Raw genomic sequence first — 14919 nt, 5'->3', positions numbered from 1 at the left:
TCATCGGTCTATTTTGGTCGGACTTTATTTATAGATCGCCAGAATATATTTGAAAACATAGCGTAGTGCAACAATAAACCAACCCACTAGTCATGCGTTAATAATAAACAGTCCTCCACATCCTTATTCCAAAGTTAAAACGCGCGCGAGTTCTAATTCAAGCGGAGCATTCCAACAACCCCCTTTAGATCAGTATTCCTTACTGACACGGAGGCCAACGAATACAGGGCACAAGTTGTGTTTATTCTGATAATAACACCGCCATAAATAATCGGAATTTTTCAGAAATTTTGTTTATAGCATGCAGCACTGGTTGTCAATTTCAGACATATTCACTGAACAGAGAGTCTATTTCACTGAATATGCCACGTGCGTGTAACATCCCGCCCGGTTATTAAAGAAACCCTGGTCCAGAATACAACGTCCGGATTGTCGATATATTGTCAATCAAAATACCTTTACAGCTATCACGAGACTAATGTTATATTCATGGAATGAATACCAGTCCGAATAACGAACGAATCTATACTCAGTTGATGTTTAGGGGGTTAGCAGCGGCTTGGCATTGACACTCTCAACATTATATCTAACAACAGATGCAAATACGTGCGTGTTCTTATAGGAAAATATGTCCGATAATCGCTTAAGCGAAGTGATTCAACATGTTACGTTGGCTTGAGAGCAATTGTGTCAGTTTTGTGAGCGATCAATGTTTTTGTTGAACGTTCCGTCTTTTTAAACAGACGTTGAGATGCTACGTTTGATGTACTTGCTTGTGGCTGAGCGAGTGTTTTTAATAGTATGGAATCGTATAAATCTGGGAAATGGAGTCGTTTTGTTACTTTCATGCCTGGGTGTATAATGCGTTGCTATATATACCTGACGTAAATGTGACACAGTAAAGTAGGGACGATATACGATATAGCATATATATTTGTGTTGCGAAACCTTGTTTATGTGGACAGCGACCTTTTCTAGTGACCAGAACGACATCCGAATGAACTGAATATGTGTACGCAGTGTAGAGTTATATTGTAGAACGTGCCTTCCAAGTTTAGCTCATGTTCTAGACGAACCAGTCTACCAAGTTAAGTTAATATTGTAGAGTGAGTGAGTGAGTGAGTGAGTTTAGTTTTACGCCGCACTCAGCTATATTCCAGCTATATGGCGGCGGTCTGTAAATAATCGAGTCTGGACCAGACAATCCAGTGATCAACAATATGAGCATCGACCTGAGCAAAATTGGGAACCGATGGCATGTGTCAACCAAGACCACCCGATCCCGTTAGTCGCCTCTTACGACAAGCTGAGTCACCTTTTATGGCAAGCAAGGGTTGCTGAAGGCCTATTCTACCCCGGGACCTTCAAGGGTCCAATATTGCAGAAGTACCACACATTTTAGATCATAATGTAGACGTACCTACCCCGTTCAGTTCACATTCTATTTGTACCAACCACCTTTAGATGAACTGTAGATGTTCCACATCTTTTAGTTCATATTGTAGACGTCTCTACCACTTTTAGTTCATACTGTAGACGCACCTACTACGTTTACTTCATATTGTAAACGTACCTACCACTTTTAGTTCATATTGTATAAGTACCACACGTTTTAGTTCATGTTGTAGACGTACATACCGCGTTTAGTTCACATTGTAGACGTTCCTACCCCGTTTAGTTCATACTATAAACGTGCCTACCCCGTTCAGTTTATATTGTAGACGTATGCATCACTTTTAGTTCATATCGTTTACGTACCACACCTTCTAGTTCACACTGAAGACGGTTCCATCGCATTTGGTTCAACTTGTAGACGTTCCCACCACGTTTGGTTCCTATTGTAGACGCCCCGACCATGTCTAGTTCATGTTGTAGACTGTATCAAGTCTCCATCATTTCTTCTACCTCCTCACCACGTCCGGGACATTACATAGATGTCCTCGTCAAAGTTGGCTTCATCACTTAAACGTCCTCGACATGTTGACTTTTAGAAGTTGATGAATATTAAGACAAGAGTAATACTCTATGGATAACATTGTTTGTTATGCTGTTGTCAAGCAAGAGTTATACCGAAACGTCACATCCAGCTAAAATGAAGAAGTTGTTATTTATAAAGTATTATACTTTTCTTATCACTCTTTGGGTCATTACTTAGACATGCTCACCACGCTGGTGTTATTGCTCAGACGCCCTCGTCACGATGGGTTCATTATTTAAATGTCCTCGATACCTTGACGCCATCACTCAGATGTGTCCGTCACGTTGCTTTCATTATGGAGAAGATATAGATTTAAAGCTCTTTGCTTCATATGTAAGACAACGTTGAAACGATTGCTTAGACGTCCTCACCACGTTGGTGTCATTACTTAAACCCCTCATAATGGTTGGGTCATTACTTAGACGCCCTCATAATGTTTGAGAGAAAGGCACCCTCAACACGTTGATGTCATTACGTAGACGCCCTCATAATGGTTGGGTCATTGCTTAGGTGCCCTCGACACATTGCTGTCATTACTTAAACGCCCTCATAATGTTTGAGAGAGAGGCACCCTCGACACATTGAGGTCATTACTTAAACGCCCTCATAATGGTTGCGTCATTGCTTAGGTTTCCTCGACACATTGATGTAATTACTTAAACGCCATCATAATCTTTGATAGAAAGGCACCCTCGACACAGTGATGTCGTTACTTAAACGCCCTCATAATGGTTGGGTCATTGCATAGGTGTCCTCGACACATTGATGTCATTACTTAAACACCCTCATAATGGTTGAGAGAAAGGCACCCTCGACACATTGATGTCATTACTTAGACGTCCTCACCACGCTGGTGTCATTGCTCAGACGCCCTCGTCACGATGGGATCATTATTTAAATGTCCTCTACACGTTGATGCCATTACTCAGATGTGTCCATCACGCTGCTTTCATTATGGAGAAGATATACATTTAAAGCCGACTGCTTCATATGTAAGACACCGACAAGAGAAGTTTATTTTCAAGGCTTTTCCAGAACATTTCTTTAAAGCGCAAATATCTCGCATATCCAAAGATTTGAAAGTGTGAAATACATTTTGCGTGGCCCTGCGAGGAGAAATGTTAGAGGACTTGTTGAGACGTTCAATAGAATGTGTCCAGCCAGACAATGGCGTAACTTATCTTTACCAGGAGTGGAATATTTTCTGAACCGATGTCCACATCAATGCGAAAGAACTTTCATTTGAGACATGCTACATTTCTGCTTGTGGTTTTTTTTCTCTTTTGAAAAAGTGTGAATTCACAAAACTTTAATTCAGATGTTCAGATTCTCGGAGGCTTTACGTTCGCGAGGATGCAGGCATGAGTCTTCTCATCCTCTATAAACATAAAGTGTTGTATCGACGGTCCATTAAATCTAGCTGTGAGAATTGATGATTATCCAATATAAAAATGTTGTCTTTTCTATTTATACCCGCATGATGCACGCGGAGTCATTCTGTGGTTTTATTTTTCTGCAAATGAATTATTGGAGTTTCATGGTCTAAACTAACAAGTCTGTCATCGTGAGATTTGATGGGACTATTAATGACCTATATCTGTCCATCAAAGAGTGAACGCTGCTGTTCGTGTATGGTCAGTTATATTATTGACCAGCAAGATTAATTAAGAGCTAGCCAGATTTGACCATTAGCTTGATCAATTCCGGCGAAGGGACACAATTACAGCTAGCAAACGCTGTGATTAATTCAGCTAAAGCGTCGAGATGTGATGTCACATAGACATAAAGATTTAATCAATTTTCCAACCAACTGCTGCCAACATACAAATATCGAATCACAACCATTCATTCTGTATGGGTGCTCAACGCAACTCTCTATATGCTCGGGGTCAGCTAGTTGAGAACAAAAAGCCACGATTTAAATTATCTTACGAGTTCCCTTTGGTCGGTGTATTGGACCAAGACAAATCTGAAATGACAGGCTATATGCATTTCGCGGAAAAGCTAATATTTGGAAAGCTGTTTTGAAAATTGAGCAAACAGCGACGAACAGGTCGCCGAGGCGATATGTTATATTATGTGTGTTTGAAATCGATATCCAATGTAAATGTTGCAATTAGAAGCTCGTGGCGGCGCGTGCTGTTTCGCCCGCTGACTATTGAGACTTTGGTGGATGGTAAACAGGAATGCTGAAATCAAATACGCGTGTCTGAACTGTCGATTTTAGATCATAGAAATACCTCGATATTGTATTGTGTGTTCAAAAAGCAGACAGGACGCAAATCATTGTTCAGGGGCTGATGGGAATCGACCTAGTTTCATACGTCTTTACGATCATGTCAGAAATTGATGGTTATCCATTTGGAAAAGACAGTTTTATTCACAAGACTTGTTGTAACAGACGCCCTACGCTGATAAGGTATTGAGCTGATATAAAAGTAGGAATGATGCGACAAAGAACGAACAAAGAATCATTGGCGGGTCTCGAGTGATATATGAGGTAACAATCTAAATTCGTGTTTTCTAAATGAACAAGTATTCAGAACAGACAGTGACGTCGGTCTGGAAATCTATATAAGGTGTTGCACAAAGTGGTATAATAAATGAAGTATTGTGTACTTCAGGTTTCTGTTTGTTCATTTAGGACAAAGCTTTACATTCCACTTGGAGAACCATCTGTAATATAAATGATACTGGATGTAAATGAACTTTGTCAATAACCAAGAATCCTAATGAAGGAGACAGTGCTGCGACATTGATAGAATATGCTCTGTGTGTGGAAGGTTTACATCAGTTCATCATTTACCATCCTCGTGTGTCCAGGGCGTAATAGTTGTATAACCTTATGACCTTCGCATAACAGACTATCTCACAGTTCCTGCCTCAACTATACTATTTTCTGCCGTTCCAACCAGCCTTTACTGTAACTTAAAAGTCCTAAAAGAAGCAAGTCTAGATTTTCTTCAGGTTGTGAACATAGAACTTTTGGGGGGCTCATTTTCAATTTCATGGAGTTAATTCGATATTATGCATTTACAGAGATTATGCGTTAATCCAAATACAGCTGTATGGCTAGTTCTTCATTCCGAACTTGAGCGTCAGTTATGATGCATGGCTGTGAGTGAGTGGGAGAGAGTTTGTTATTTTTTGTTCTTGTTTTTTTGGGTTTTTTTTTTTTGTTGGTTTTTTTTTTTTTTCTTTTGGTTTTTGGTTTTGTTGTTGTTGTTTTGCTATTCTTCATCATAAGCGACAGTTGAATGTTGCGATGGCGGGAGCCGAAAGCCAAGAAGAGATCCCCAGTCGCTTTACAATGTACGCACGTCACTGTACTCTCATTCAGTATGTCATGTCACATTAAACGAAGTAGCTCTTTTCTACAAAAAGAAAGTTGGTTCGGGCAGTAAAAGTAAATGTAATTGAAATAATGTCCTGAAATATGACACGTCTTACCTGGTATTGTTTCAGCAATAATGCGTTTATCAAGATAATTGAATGCAAAGAATAGCTCAAAAACCAGATTTCTTTCTTATGATCCTATTAGGCATGCTCGTACAAAAGCAAGTAAATGCAATGGTCAAACTAACCTACTTTTTACATATTTTTTCTCATTCGGCTTAGTTGTGTTTTAATTAGTTCGTTAATTGTGTTCCACTGTGTAGGTACACAATTACTGTTTTTCAGCAAACACTGGCATGAATCTCCAAATCATTCACGAGAGGGGATCAGGGCACAAGTTCAAACAAGGAGCCGGTTTTGTTTAGCATATTCGTCAATGTGCCTTAAAGATAGCCATGCAGTTCTTCTAGGTCACGATGGAGGCCGAGTGTCACTGTAAGAGACCTGCTTTCATACCGATTTTGAGTTATCAGCAAATTTAATCCGATTTCCACTGCTGATCCGAGCACACTTTTCGTATAACCCGGTTTTTGGTAAGAGGGCGGAGTCTCTAGCTGTCATGTACATCTCAAAATCACGTGGAGTAGACACGGAACCAGCCAATCACATTCTCGGTTTCCAACAAAACGCATCGAGGAACAGAATGTAAACACTGGAAACGGACTCAAAGAAACGGACTCTAGAAACTGTTTAAAATTGATATTTGCAACGTTACTCGTTTCAGATACGCAGTTTTTGGAAAGAACATTGTTGTATTGCTCAAGATTCTGCATACGCGAGGAGACCGTCCATGGTGGGTTTTTAAACTTCTAAACGAGACCTTGAAGGTAAACATCTTTTTAAAAGCATTGTCAAAGTAAACGTCAAAACAACTTCACCGCTGCAAACGGAATCAAATTATGACAAGTTGTCTAATACTTGTAAAAATATCCCCCAAAGCATATCGATTCACTCAAGAAACCTACAAATCACGTTACTTTGAGTGACAGTAATATATTCACAAATTATGTTTGATTATTCACAACTTCCACAAAAAGCCCCGCCCTTATCACACTACTGGCTAAATGTGTGGGAACTACAGGCATATATAATGAGCTCACGTGGGTCTTGGGGAAGATGGCAGTGTTTGTTGATAGGGCCAATCATTCGTCCCCTTATATGGAGAGTTCTATTTGCTGACTGGCATTGTAACTTGGGGCTAATACGCTGTGGCGGATTACGTTCATGTGTGTGGTATCTTAACAGCCTGTTCACACGGAATTTTCTATCGGCGTGCTCGATATTGCAGAGGTATTGTGCACCGTAAACAAGCATTCTGGCACTGAGAGGGCGAGGAAAGCGTTGGATGTACCGCTATTGATTAGCACAGGGTGGCCAGACTACCCGATTCGGCTATGTTTACAAGCAGCTGAGAGTGACCCATACTGTTGCAATGCGGGTGATGATAGCATGACCCTTGCCCTGGTTCTGCTTGCTGTTTACGCAAGTGGAATATAGCTTGCCGTCTCGAGAGAGGCCTGAAAAACGCCACTTGGCAGTTCAAGCAAGGAAGACTTGGATAGTGGCTTTTTGATACGGAGTACCTGGTCCAGATCGAGGAATATTCACAGCGGTCAGGCGCCCTTCTCCTCGCGGGCTGGATTTACCGTCCAAGATGTACCCAAATAGGCACCCAGTAAGTGGTTTCTAATACTTGACGCTCGCCGTTTGTAGTATCCGCACGCAGGGTCTATGAACTGAGAATGTTATTGTAATAACCAAACACTTCAGCGCATATATCATGTGATATGAGTGAGGTGTTTACATTATGAAATGCGGGAGTCTTGTTGAAGTTTTTGTCGCAGACTGAGTGGTATTGGGCAGGGGTGGTATAATTGGTTCACTCCAATAGCAGGATGTGGGGTGGCCTCAGGCTCCTTGCGGAAGTAGTGCAATCGAATACGAGTCAAGTGGACCAAATACTAGGACTTGGGCATTGGGTGGAGCTCCTGATATGTATTTAACCTAACGTAGTAATTAGTAAATGACGTGTTGCTTCCGAAATAGGATTGAACCCACTGACAGCCGATACCGTTGTTCTGTAGCAATATCGGTTATCAATATGATTACCTTGTTCGATTGTCAGTGTAAAACAATACAATTACTAATAGCTCGTGTTCCTCACGTTTATTCAGACAGAGAGAGGTTCACCATTGATGTCAATGAATGCTGGAGTGATATACGTCCATGGCAATTTATAGTTACATTCATCAAAATATGCAACTGGCAAGCAACTTATTGATCGTTATTGAATAGCGGTATTAACCTTGATAGAGAACGAGGGTGTCGCTGATGACTAGGCTGCTATTGATTCCTGTAGTGTTAGTGCAAAGGTAGTTATCGTTCCTTATGCGCAGATGCTTTTAATTAAAATAAAATGTTTCAACGATAAAATCTCTGTTGCATGGAGCACTATTGAGCATAACGTCCGTCTTTTTTCCTGTGTTGAGTATGTAACTCAGTAATTACATCTAATGAACGAGTATCTGGTGTAGTGGACAGCCAGACATGACGTTCTACAGTTGCAAATATTTTTAATGTTTATTTAACTATTTGACTGACATAGAGTCTTCTCGAATAACTGACCAAAGTACTTACCTGTCAGACATAACGTTCTCCAGTTACAAACATATGTTTTAGATGTGGATACTGTATCTCAGTACTTACATCGGGTTACTACTTAAATCTATCATTATCATTTCCTTGCGAATAACTGACCCATGTACTGGACTGTCAATTGTGATTTTCTTCCGTTACAAACACTTTAGCGATGCTGAGTATGAAACTCAATAATTGCATGTCAGGTGTTCACTTCTTAATGAATACCTGAAACGGCTCTTACTGGACGTGTGTGGAAGACCATAGATCGTGCCCAATGAGGAGTGGTCAAGAAGGTCAGACAGAGGGTGTGCGGTGTCTGTGGACATTGATTTATGAAGGAGGAAGGTATAGTTGGGATGTCATAGATGGAAAGGTCAACAGTGAAGTGTTGCCCAGGACAACAACACTTTATCAAGCCGAGACCACGCGAGACAGAAACTGTTGTATTCGTCGCTACCTGCTAACACGTACGCACATGCGCGTGTGGTGGTAGGAATATGAGAATCTGGTTGACTGGCAGTGATGTCTAGCAGATGGGGAAGTATCCATGGAGGCGTTATTGACCTTTCGTGCAATGATGTTGCTCAGATGAGTTCATTCAGGAAGGCGCTAACGGTACTTACACGGCTCGTTCAGCGTGAGGTTGCTAACAGTAAACGGGTGAACATCATCCACGAATAACTATGTAGGTCATACCGACGGGGTCTGCGGAAGTGTTCGCACGGCGATGACCAGCGTCAATGTAACACCAAGTGACGGATTCAAAGTAAGAATTAGTGGTGCGTCGAAAGTAACGCGAAGTGGAGGACCCAAATTAGCAGTTAGAGGCAGCTCCGAAGTCTATAACACTAAATGGTGGATCCAAAGTTCCTCTCAGTGGTAGATCCAAAGTAACATTCAGTTATGGATCTTCGCCTTCATAATCTCAGTATTCACCATTAAGAATTCCATTTAATAATCCTGTATGTTATTCTTGTCAACATGCATATTATTCTTACACTTGCTGGTAAGACGTGATAAGATGGAGAAACTGTCCCACAAACTACATATATATCCTCAGAAGGTACAATGACAAGTGTACATTCAAACCACATGTTTTATGTTAGGTAATTTAAGTAGTCTTTATCTGTATTCTCAATACGTGGGTTTCAGTTGCCATATGCAACAGAGTTTCCTTTCTCTAGTTTGATTCCTTCGTAATGTTTTACATGCACCAGAGTTTCCTTTCTGTAGTTTGATATCTTCGTAATGACATAAGACAACCAGTACTTAGTCCTGTAAGTCATAACTACTGCGCATTATAAAGTAAGCTCTCTGAGCAGGGCTGGGGTAGGGGTCTTCGAGCGTTTGCAACAATATGTTGTGTCGTGTTACAAGGAGGTGACGTGAAGACAGCTGTAGCATGTTTATGTCTTGTTAATGACATATGTCAGTGCACAAGTGGAGCCCTCGTGGACGGCTACAAGCGTGGAACCAGTGCTACTGACGCATCCAGTCGTGTCTCAAGTGGTGTTATGTGACATATACAAGATTGCTGCTATGCGACACAATTATACAATCGTGACTATCTTGTGTTGATATGAGGAATACATCCATGACTAGTGTTGTTGATATGAGGAATACACATCATGACTGTAGTGTTGTTGTTATGAGAGATACATTCATGACTGTAGTGTTGTTGATATGAGGAATACATTCATGCCTCTAGTGTTGATATGAGGAATACATTCATGACTGTAGTTTTGTTGATATGAGCAATATATTCATGACTCCATAGTGTGTTGACATTTGGAATACATTCATGATTGCACTGTAATTGATATGAGGAATACATCCATGGGTGTAGTGTTGTTGATATGAGATATATATTCATGAATCCATAGTATTGTTGATGTGAGGAATACATTCTTGACACAGGTGCTGTTTATGTATCAATCTTGACACTAGGGTTGTTTATGTGATGTACATCCTTGTCAAGCGTTGTTTATGTGACAGATCACTGCCGCCATATAGCTGGAATATTGCTGAGTGCGGCGTAAAACTAAACTCAGACACTTATGTGGCAGATACATTCCTAGCGTTAGTGATGAATGGTACCACACTCATTCACCTGTTTTCAGCTGCATTCACTCGAAGGTTGTAATGTAATTAATAAAGGGTTAAAAATCAACACAGATGCTGTGTTGAAGGTGGTAGGTGGAATGGATGTAAAGAACCCATGACGGTTGCACTTCGTGCACGCGACACTAATAATAAATACAAGCCATGCACGATCTGTGCGCCACCCTGCGTCAGTGCAGGTGCGCGTGAGTGGTGACATCATGTGATTGATCTCTGTCAGTCTGTCTCGGGCGGTGTAATCTACAAGATCAGTCATTACCGCCTCCGATTGGTTTCCGATATTCCCTGATGAGGTAATCGATGAGGAGAGGAGATGTCAGCAAGGAAAGTGTTATATTCGTGTTTTGTACTCATTCCAGAGTGTCATTGAACCTATAAGGTTCAGGGTTTGAAGTCGGCCGAGCCAATGCCAGTACTTCGGTTGGTCTTTCTTTCAAGTGCTTACACAAACTTGCATTACACGTGAAAACCACCGACGGTTCACTTGTCAAACACATTGATTTGAACTATATCGTTCCAATCCAGCGCGCCCTTTTACTTGTTTTGTTTGTACCTGTTACACAAAGAAAACACGTTTATAAAAATAATACAATAATTTTAAAAATATCATTGTTTGAAATTAATTTGAAATCGCTGGAGTGATAAAACTGCTCCTGTTGTGACGCACTTGAGTATTTACCCAGAATTCCTATCCTGTTTTAATATTCTCAATAATTTCAATTATTCTTACGCTGTAGTGTTCAATTAAAGTGTTTATCAATAAAATGTTAATTTCAAATTTGGAGTGTCTCCACGCGTTTTATTAATGCCTCGGCTGTTGTCACACAGGCGCGTAACATCCTCAATTACACTTAACAACAAGCGTTATCGACTTGAACCCTCATATAGCCATGTTGACGCAACCCCCGCCCCTCCCCCCGCTTCTCTCTGTGTTGACGCAACAGCACCCCCCAACACCCATCAGCTCAAGCAGCCCGTCTAGACGAGTTGTTCAATCAGACCAGCCATTCGTGCCATCTTGCCTTCGTTCTCGTCAGCTACTACAGTTAAGCATGCATAAAGAGAAAGATGTACATTGATTGATCCTTTCTCACATTGGTCGGTTATCGATCCGGAGTTCAAGTTGAGATCTTGTGACATGCTAGAGATTTCTCATACGTTAGTGTTGAATGTTTGCACACAACATGTCTATACTATATCTCGTGGGTGAAATCGATTACACTCGGTGTGTGTCTAACAAAAGCAGGTCGATAGCTATTGCATTAACATATGTCTTTAATGAGAGTGCGTGGAGCTGTTTGTGTTAGCAGTCAATGGCTCGCGGCATAATGTCGCTTTCTTTATTTACATATTTACCGTGTGTTGTTGACTGTTGACTGATGCAGGCGTGTTGACACTTGATTGTTGATTGCGCTTGTACAGTGTCGGGGGTTTTGTTTGAAGTGGAGGAAATCCACATGCTTTTGTTTATTTATTTATGAACTCATTTACATCTGTCTGGCTCTGTCCGTGTCTGTGTGTCTGGCAGACTCGTCCATTCATCCATGTTTCTGTCAGTTCACATGTCTATTTATCAATCCCCACCTTTCTAGTCGCTTGTCTAGTCCCCTATCCATCGTTCTATTCTACCACTATTGATATTAGTCTATATATTAGGCCATTTACTGGCTATTCTTTCATCCATCCGTCCAACCGTTTCTTTTGCTAGCTACTCTACTTTGTATTCATAAACCGCTTTTTTTCTCTCTATTAACGGCCTCATTGACAGCTCTAGCAACAAAACTGGCCTGTAGTTAATCAGTCTGTTATTTATGGGGTTAACCATCCCTCAACAGTTGTCTAGAACACGCATGCACGCATGCACGCATGCACGCATGCACACACGCGCAGCGCATTGCTTTTCCAACATGCAACTCACCTGTCCAGTTAAAGACACACATAAAGCTCATCTCTGCAAGAGCTCAAACAAATCTATAAGATACATCTTTCTCAATTCTCCTTAATCAGCAGAAAAAATAACCCCTCACAACAGCAGGGATGTCCAGCAACGATCTTTGATCCATGTCATCAATATCAGAAGTCTGTGACCTTTGATCATGGCATTTGTTGATCATATATTAATTGGTAGAAGAAAACATAGTTGGCGTGTACTCCAATAATCGCTATTGTATGTAGGTATCGATAAATGCAACGTAATTAACGGGGACGGATGTCAGACTGTGATTGACATGACGGCAGGGGGCGTCTCAAAACATGAAGGTTCATTATTATTCGTGGAGGCTTTGTCAATAAAGCTTGCGTTGGGAAGAATGTGCTTATCATACGCGTTGGTTATAAATGTGATACATTCGTTTGTTAGGGATCAAACCTAGATTTGAATTATGACTTGAGGAAAACATGTGAACAATAGTTCTTAAACTACACATCAGAAAATATGTATGTTACAATATTTTGTTCTGACAGAGCAGACAAAATTTATGGAGCATCTTCTACAATTATAAATGAGTATAAATTGGTTATTGATACGTCGATAACCTTTCATATAACATCAGCAGTAACAGGAGCTAGATTTGAAATTGTATTTAAACATTTATGCATATATATATAAATATAAATACGCGGAAGATCTCCCAATAAAGGTTACACACAAGAAAAACCAAAGCCAATTCTTTTTTCACGGACCTACATGGCATACAAACCTACAAAAAGTAAAAGCACGGTAATTGTGTAACGAAGAAGAGTCACAACCGCCGTCGTGTCATCAATCCGAAGCACGTGGTTGTGATGCAGTGCGTAATACGTGCAAAAAAATGGCCATTCAAATCGACCGGTCGTGGATTGATGGCGACACTTAACGTCAGTCAATGTTTTATCCTGTAAACACATTACAAATGCAGAGTTCTCGTTCTGGTGTCATCGAGCCGTCCTCGGCCCATGCTTCATACACGATTCCAACAGCAAAAATTGATAGATATAGTCGTTATCTTTCAAACATTAACTTGAAAGGTTAACGGGATGAAATGATACGAAAATGACTTTTCTTTTTAGCATGGAGTTAATCTTCTGAAAATTACCGCTAGCTGTTTACAGTTGAGCTGGAGCCTCTGAAGCCTAGTGAGTGAGTGATTGATTTTAAATTTACGCCGCTTTAGCAATATTCCAGCAATATCACTGCTGGGGACACGACAAGTGGGCTTCGCACAAGGAACGGAAGAATCACATATTATCATAGATACATATTGCATCAAAGCATGTTTCCTGTCCTTTTGAATATCAGAAATATGTTTGAAAGGGGATGACATGACATACAGATTTAGTTCACACGATTTACTGGTAGTTCACTAACTGAACCAGAGCCTGGTCAAGGTTGCGAGTTCTTGATTCAAGCGGAGACGACTCAACCCTATAGCTACTCTCTCATCCTGACTGTAGGCAACGGTGAACACCCTTTCCGTCCTATATGTCATTCTAGTAGTAAAATGAGCACTGCAGGTAACTAACTATGTACCATATGTTGCTCTAAATCCCACATTTAGTGTGACTCGCGTGAAGAATGGAGTTGATCGTGCTTGTCCCACATGGCGGCCAACCAATTTCGGTTGGGCACGCTGGATGACTTGGATTATGATATAATCACTGAATTGTCTAGTCACATATCTGGAGTATTGCTACATTAGCGCGACGATTAATATCAGACAACTAATAGTCTGAAATTTAATAACGTATCGTACAAAAATTCATTTCAAAGTGAGTGAGTGAGTTTAGGTTTTGGCTGCTTTCAGCAATACAAGACACTATTATGGATGACAACTTCTTTAATTCTTTTAACCCGACACAGCAATATTCCATGACGGGGGACACCAGAAATGGGCTTCACACACTGTACCAATACAAGCCATCAAACCCGGGTCTTAGACCTGACGAGCAAACGCTTTTACCACCAACCCATCAATTCTGAGATAACAAACAAAAGTGTTTATGAAATACAGACAGAACTGGTCTCATAGCATGGCGAAATCTGTAAGCAATTTATGTCCTTTGTAACAGAACTGGGAACCATCAAGCACGCTGACAAATAGAAACAAATTCTGTTATAGAAAATCGATCTGCTATACCCTGGGAGCTGAAAGAACCCGATAAGAAATGATTGAGCGAAACCGTGATCGGGAGGGTAGTATACGAGGAATTGTTACCATAACTATGTATAATTCATTTAAATTCCCAGCGAGAAACACTTGTCGAAATATATGTCCTTCAAGTGCGTTGCGCCCATGTTTGGTGAGATCGACTAGAACTGGATGGTCCTGCTGGCGGATATGTTTGATATATGTCATTGCATCCGAGCAGCGTTGAACAATTCCCATGATCCCAATTATAGCCATGTTGCTGGAATATTGGTGACTGTGCCTTTTTACAACAAACAAACAAACACAGAGAGGAATATTTCATCAAAGCTATTTCAACACGCTGACCTTATTACCATGTAGAACGTCTGTCATCCTTAAGGCATTGCGTGATCCTTAAATGCTGGGGTCTTTTATAGACCCGGGTTAGGTCAGGATATCCCTTCACCAAGCTCTATTGTGAACATAAGTCATTTAGTAACCTTTAGTGCAGTGTTAAAGAATGGGAGTTAAGGTTGACCTTAGTAAAGGCTATTTCTTTTCTCCTTTCGTTAAAGGAGCCCCTTGGTGCCATTGTACAAAACAATAACCTTAGCCCTAAGACTACTTAAGTCGGTGTTAAGGTATGAGAGTTACGGTCAGCTTAGCTCTAAGTTCGCT

The 14919-nt window shown here is 40.7% G+C and overlaps 1 protein-coding gene across 3 annotated transcripts in view; it reads left to right on the top strand.

Annotated features, from left to right (window-relative positions):
- The first annotated feature begins 6602 nt into the window (after positions 1–6602).
- LOC137277607 (transducin-like enhancer protein 1) overlaps positions 6603–14919 on the top strand; it is a 71143-nt gene continuing 62826 nt past the window's right edge. For 2 of the 3 annotated variants that reach the window (XM_067809416.1, XM_067809415.1), the window contains exon 1: positions 6603–7049. In XM_067809416.1, the coding sequence (XP_067665517.1) occupies positions 7029–7049 (21 nt within the window). In that variant the 5' untranslated portion in view covers positions 6603–7028. The remainder of the gene's footprint in view (positions 7050–14919) is intronic. The other variant, XM_067809417.1, reaches the window with a different exon arrangement.

The sequence above is a fragment of the Haliotis asinina genome, chromosome 3, assembly GCF_037392515.1.
Source record: "Haliotis asinina isolate JCU_RB_2024 chromosome 3, JCU_Hal_asi_v2, whole genome shotgun sequence".
In the NCBI taxonomy this organism is placed as follows: Eukaryota; Metazoa; Mollusca; class Gastropoda; order Lepetellida; family Haliotidae; genus Haliotis; species Haliotis asinina.
This window is presented reverse-complemented; position numbering and strand designations above follow the sequence as displayed.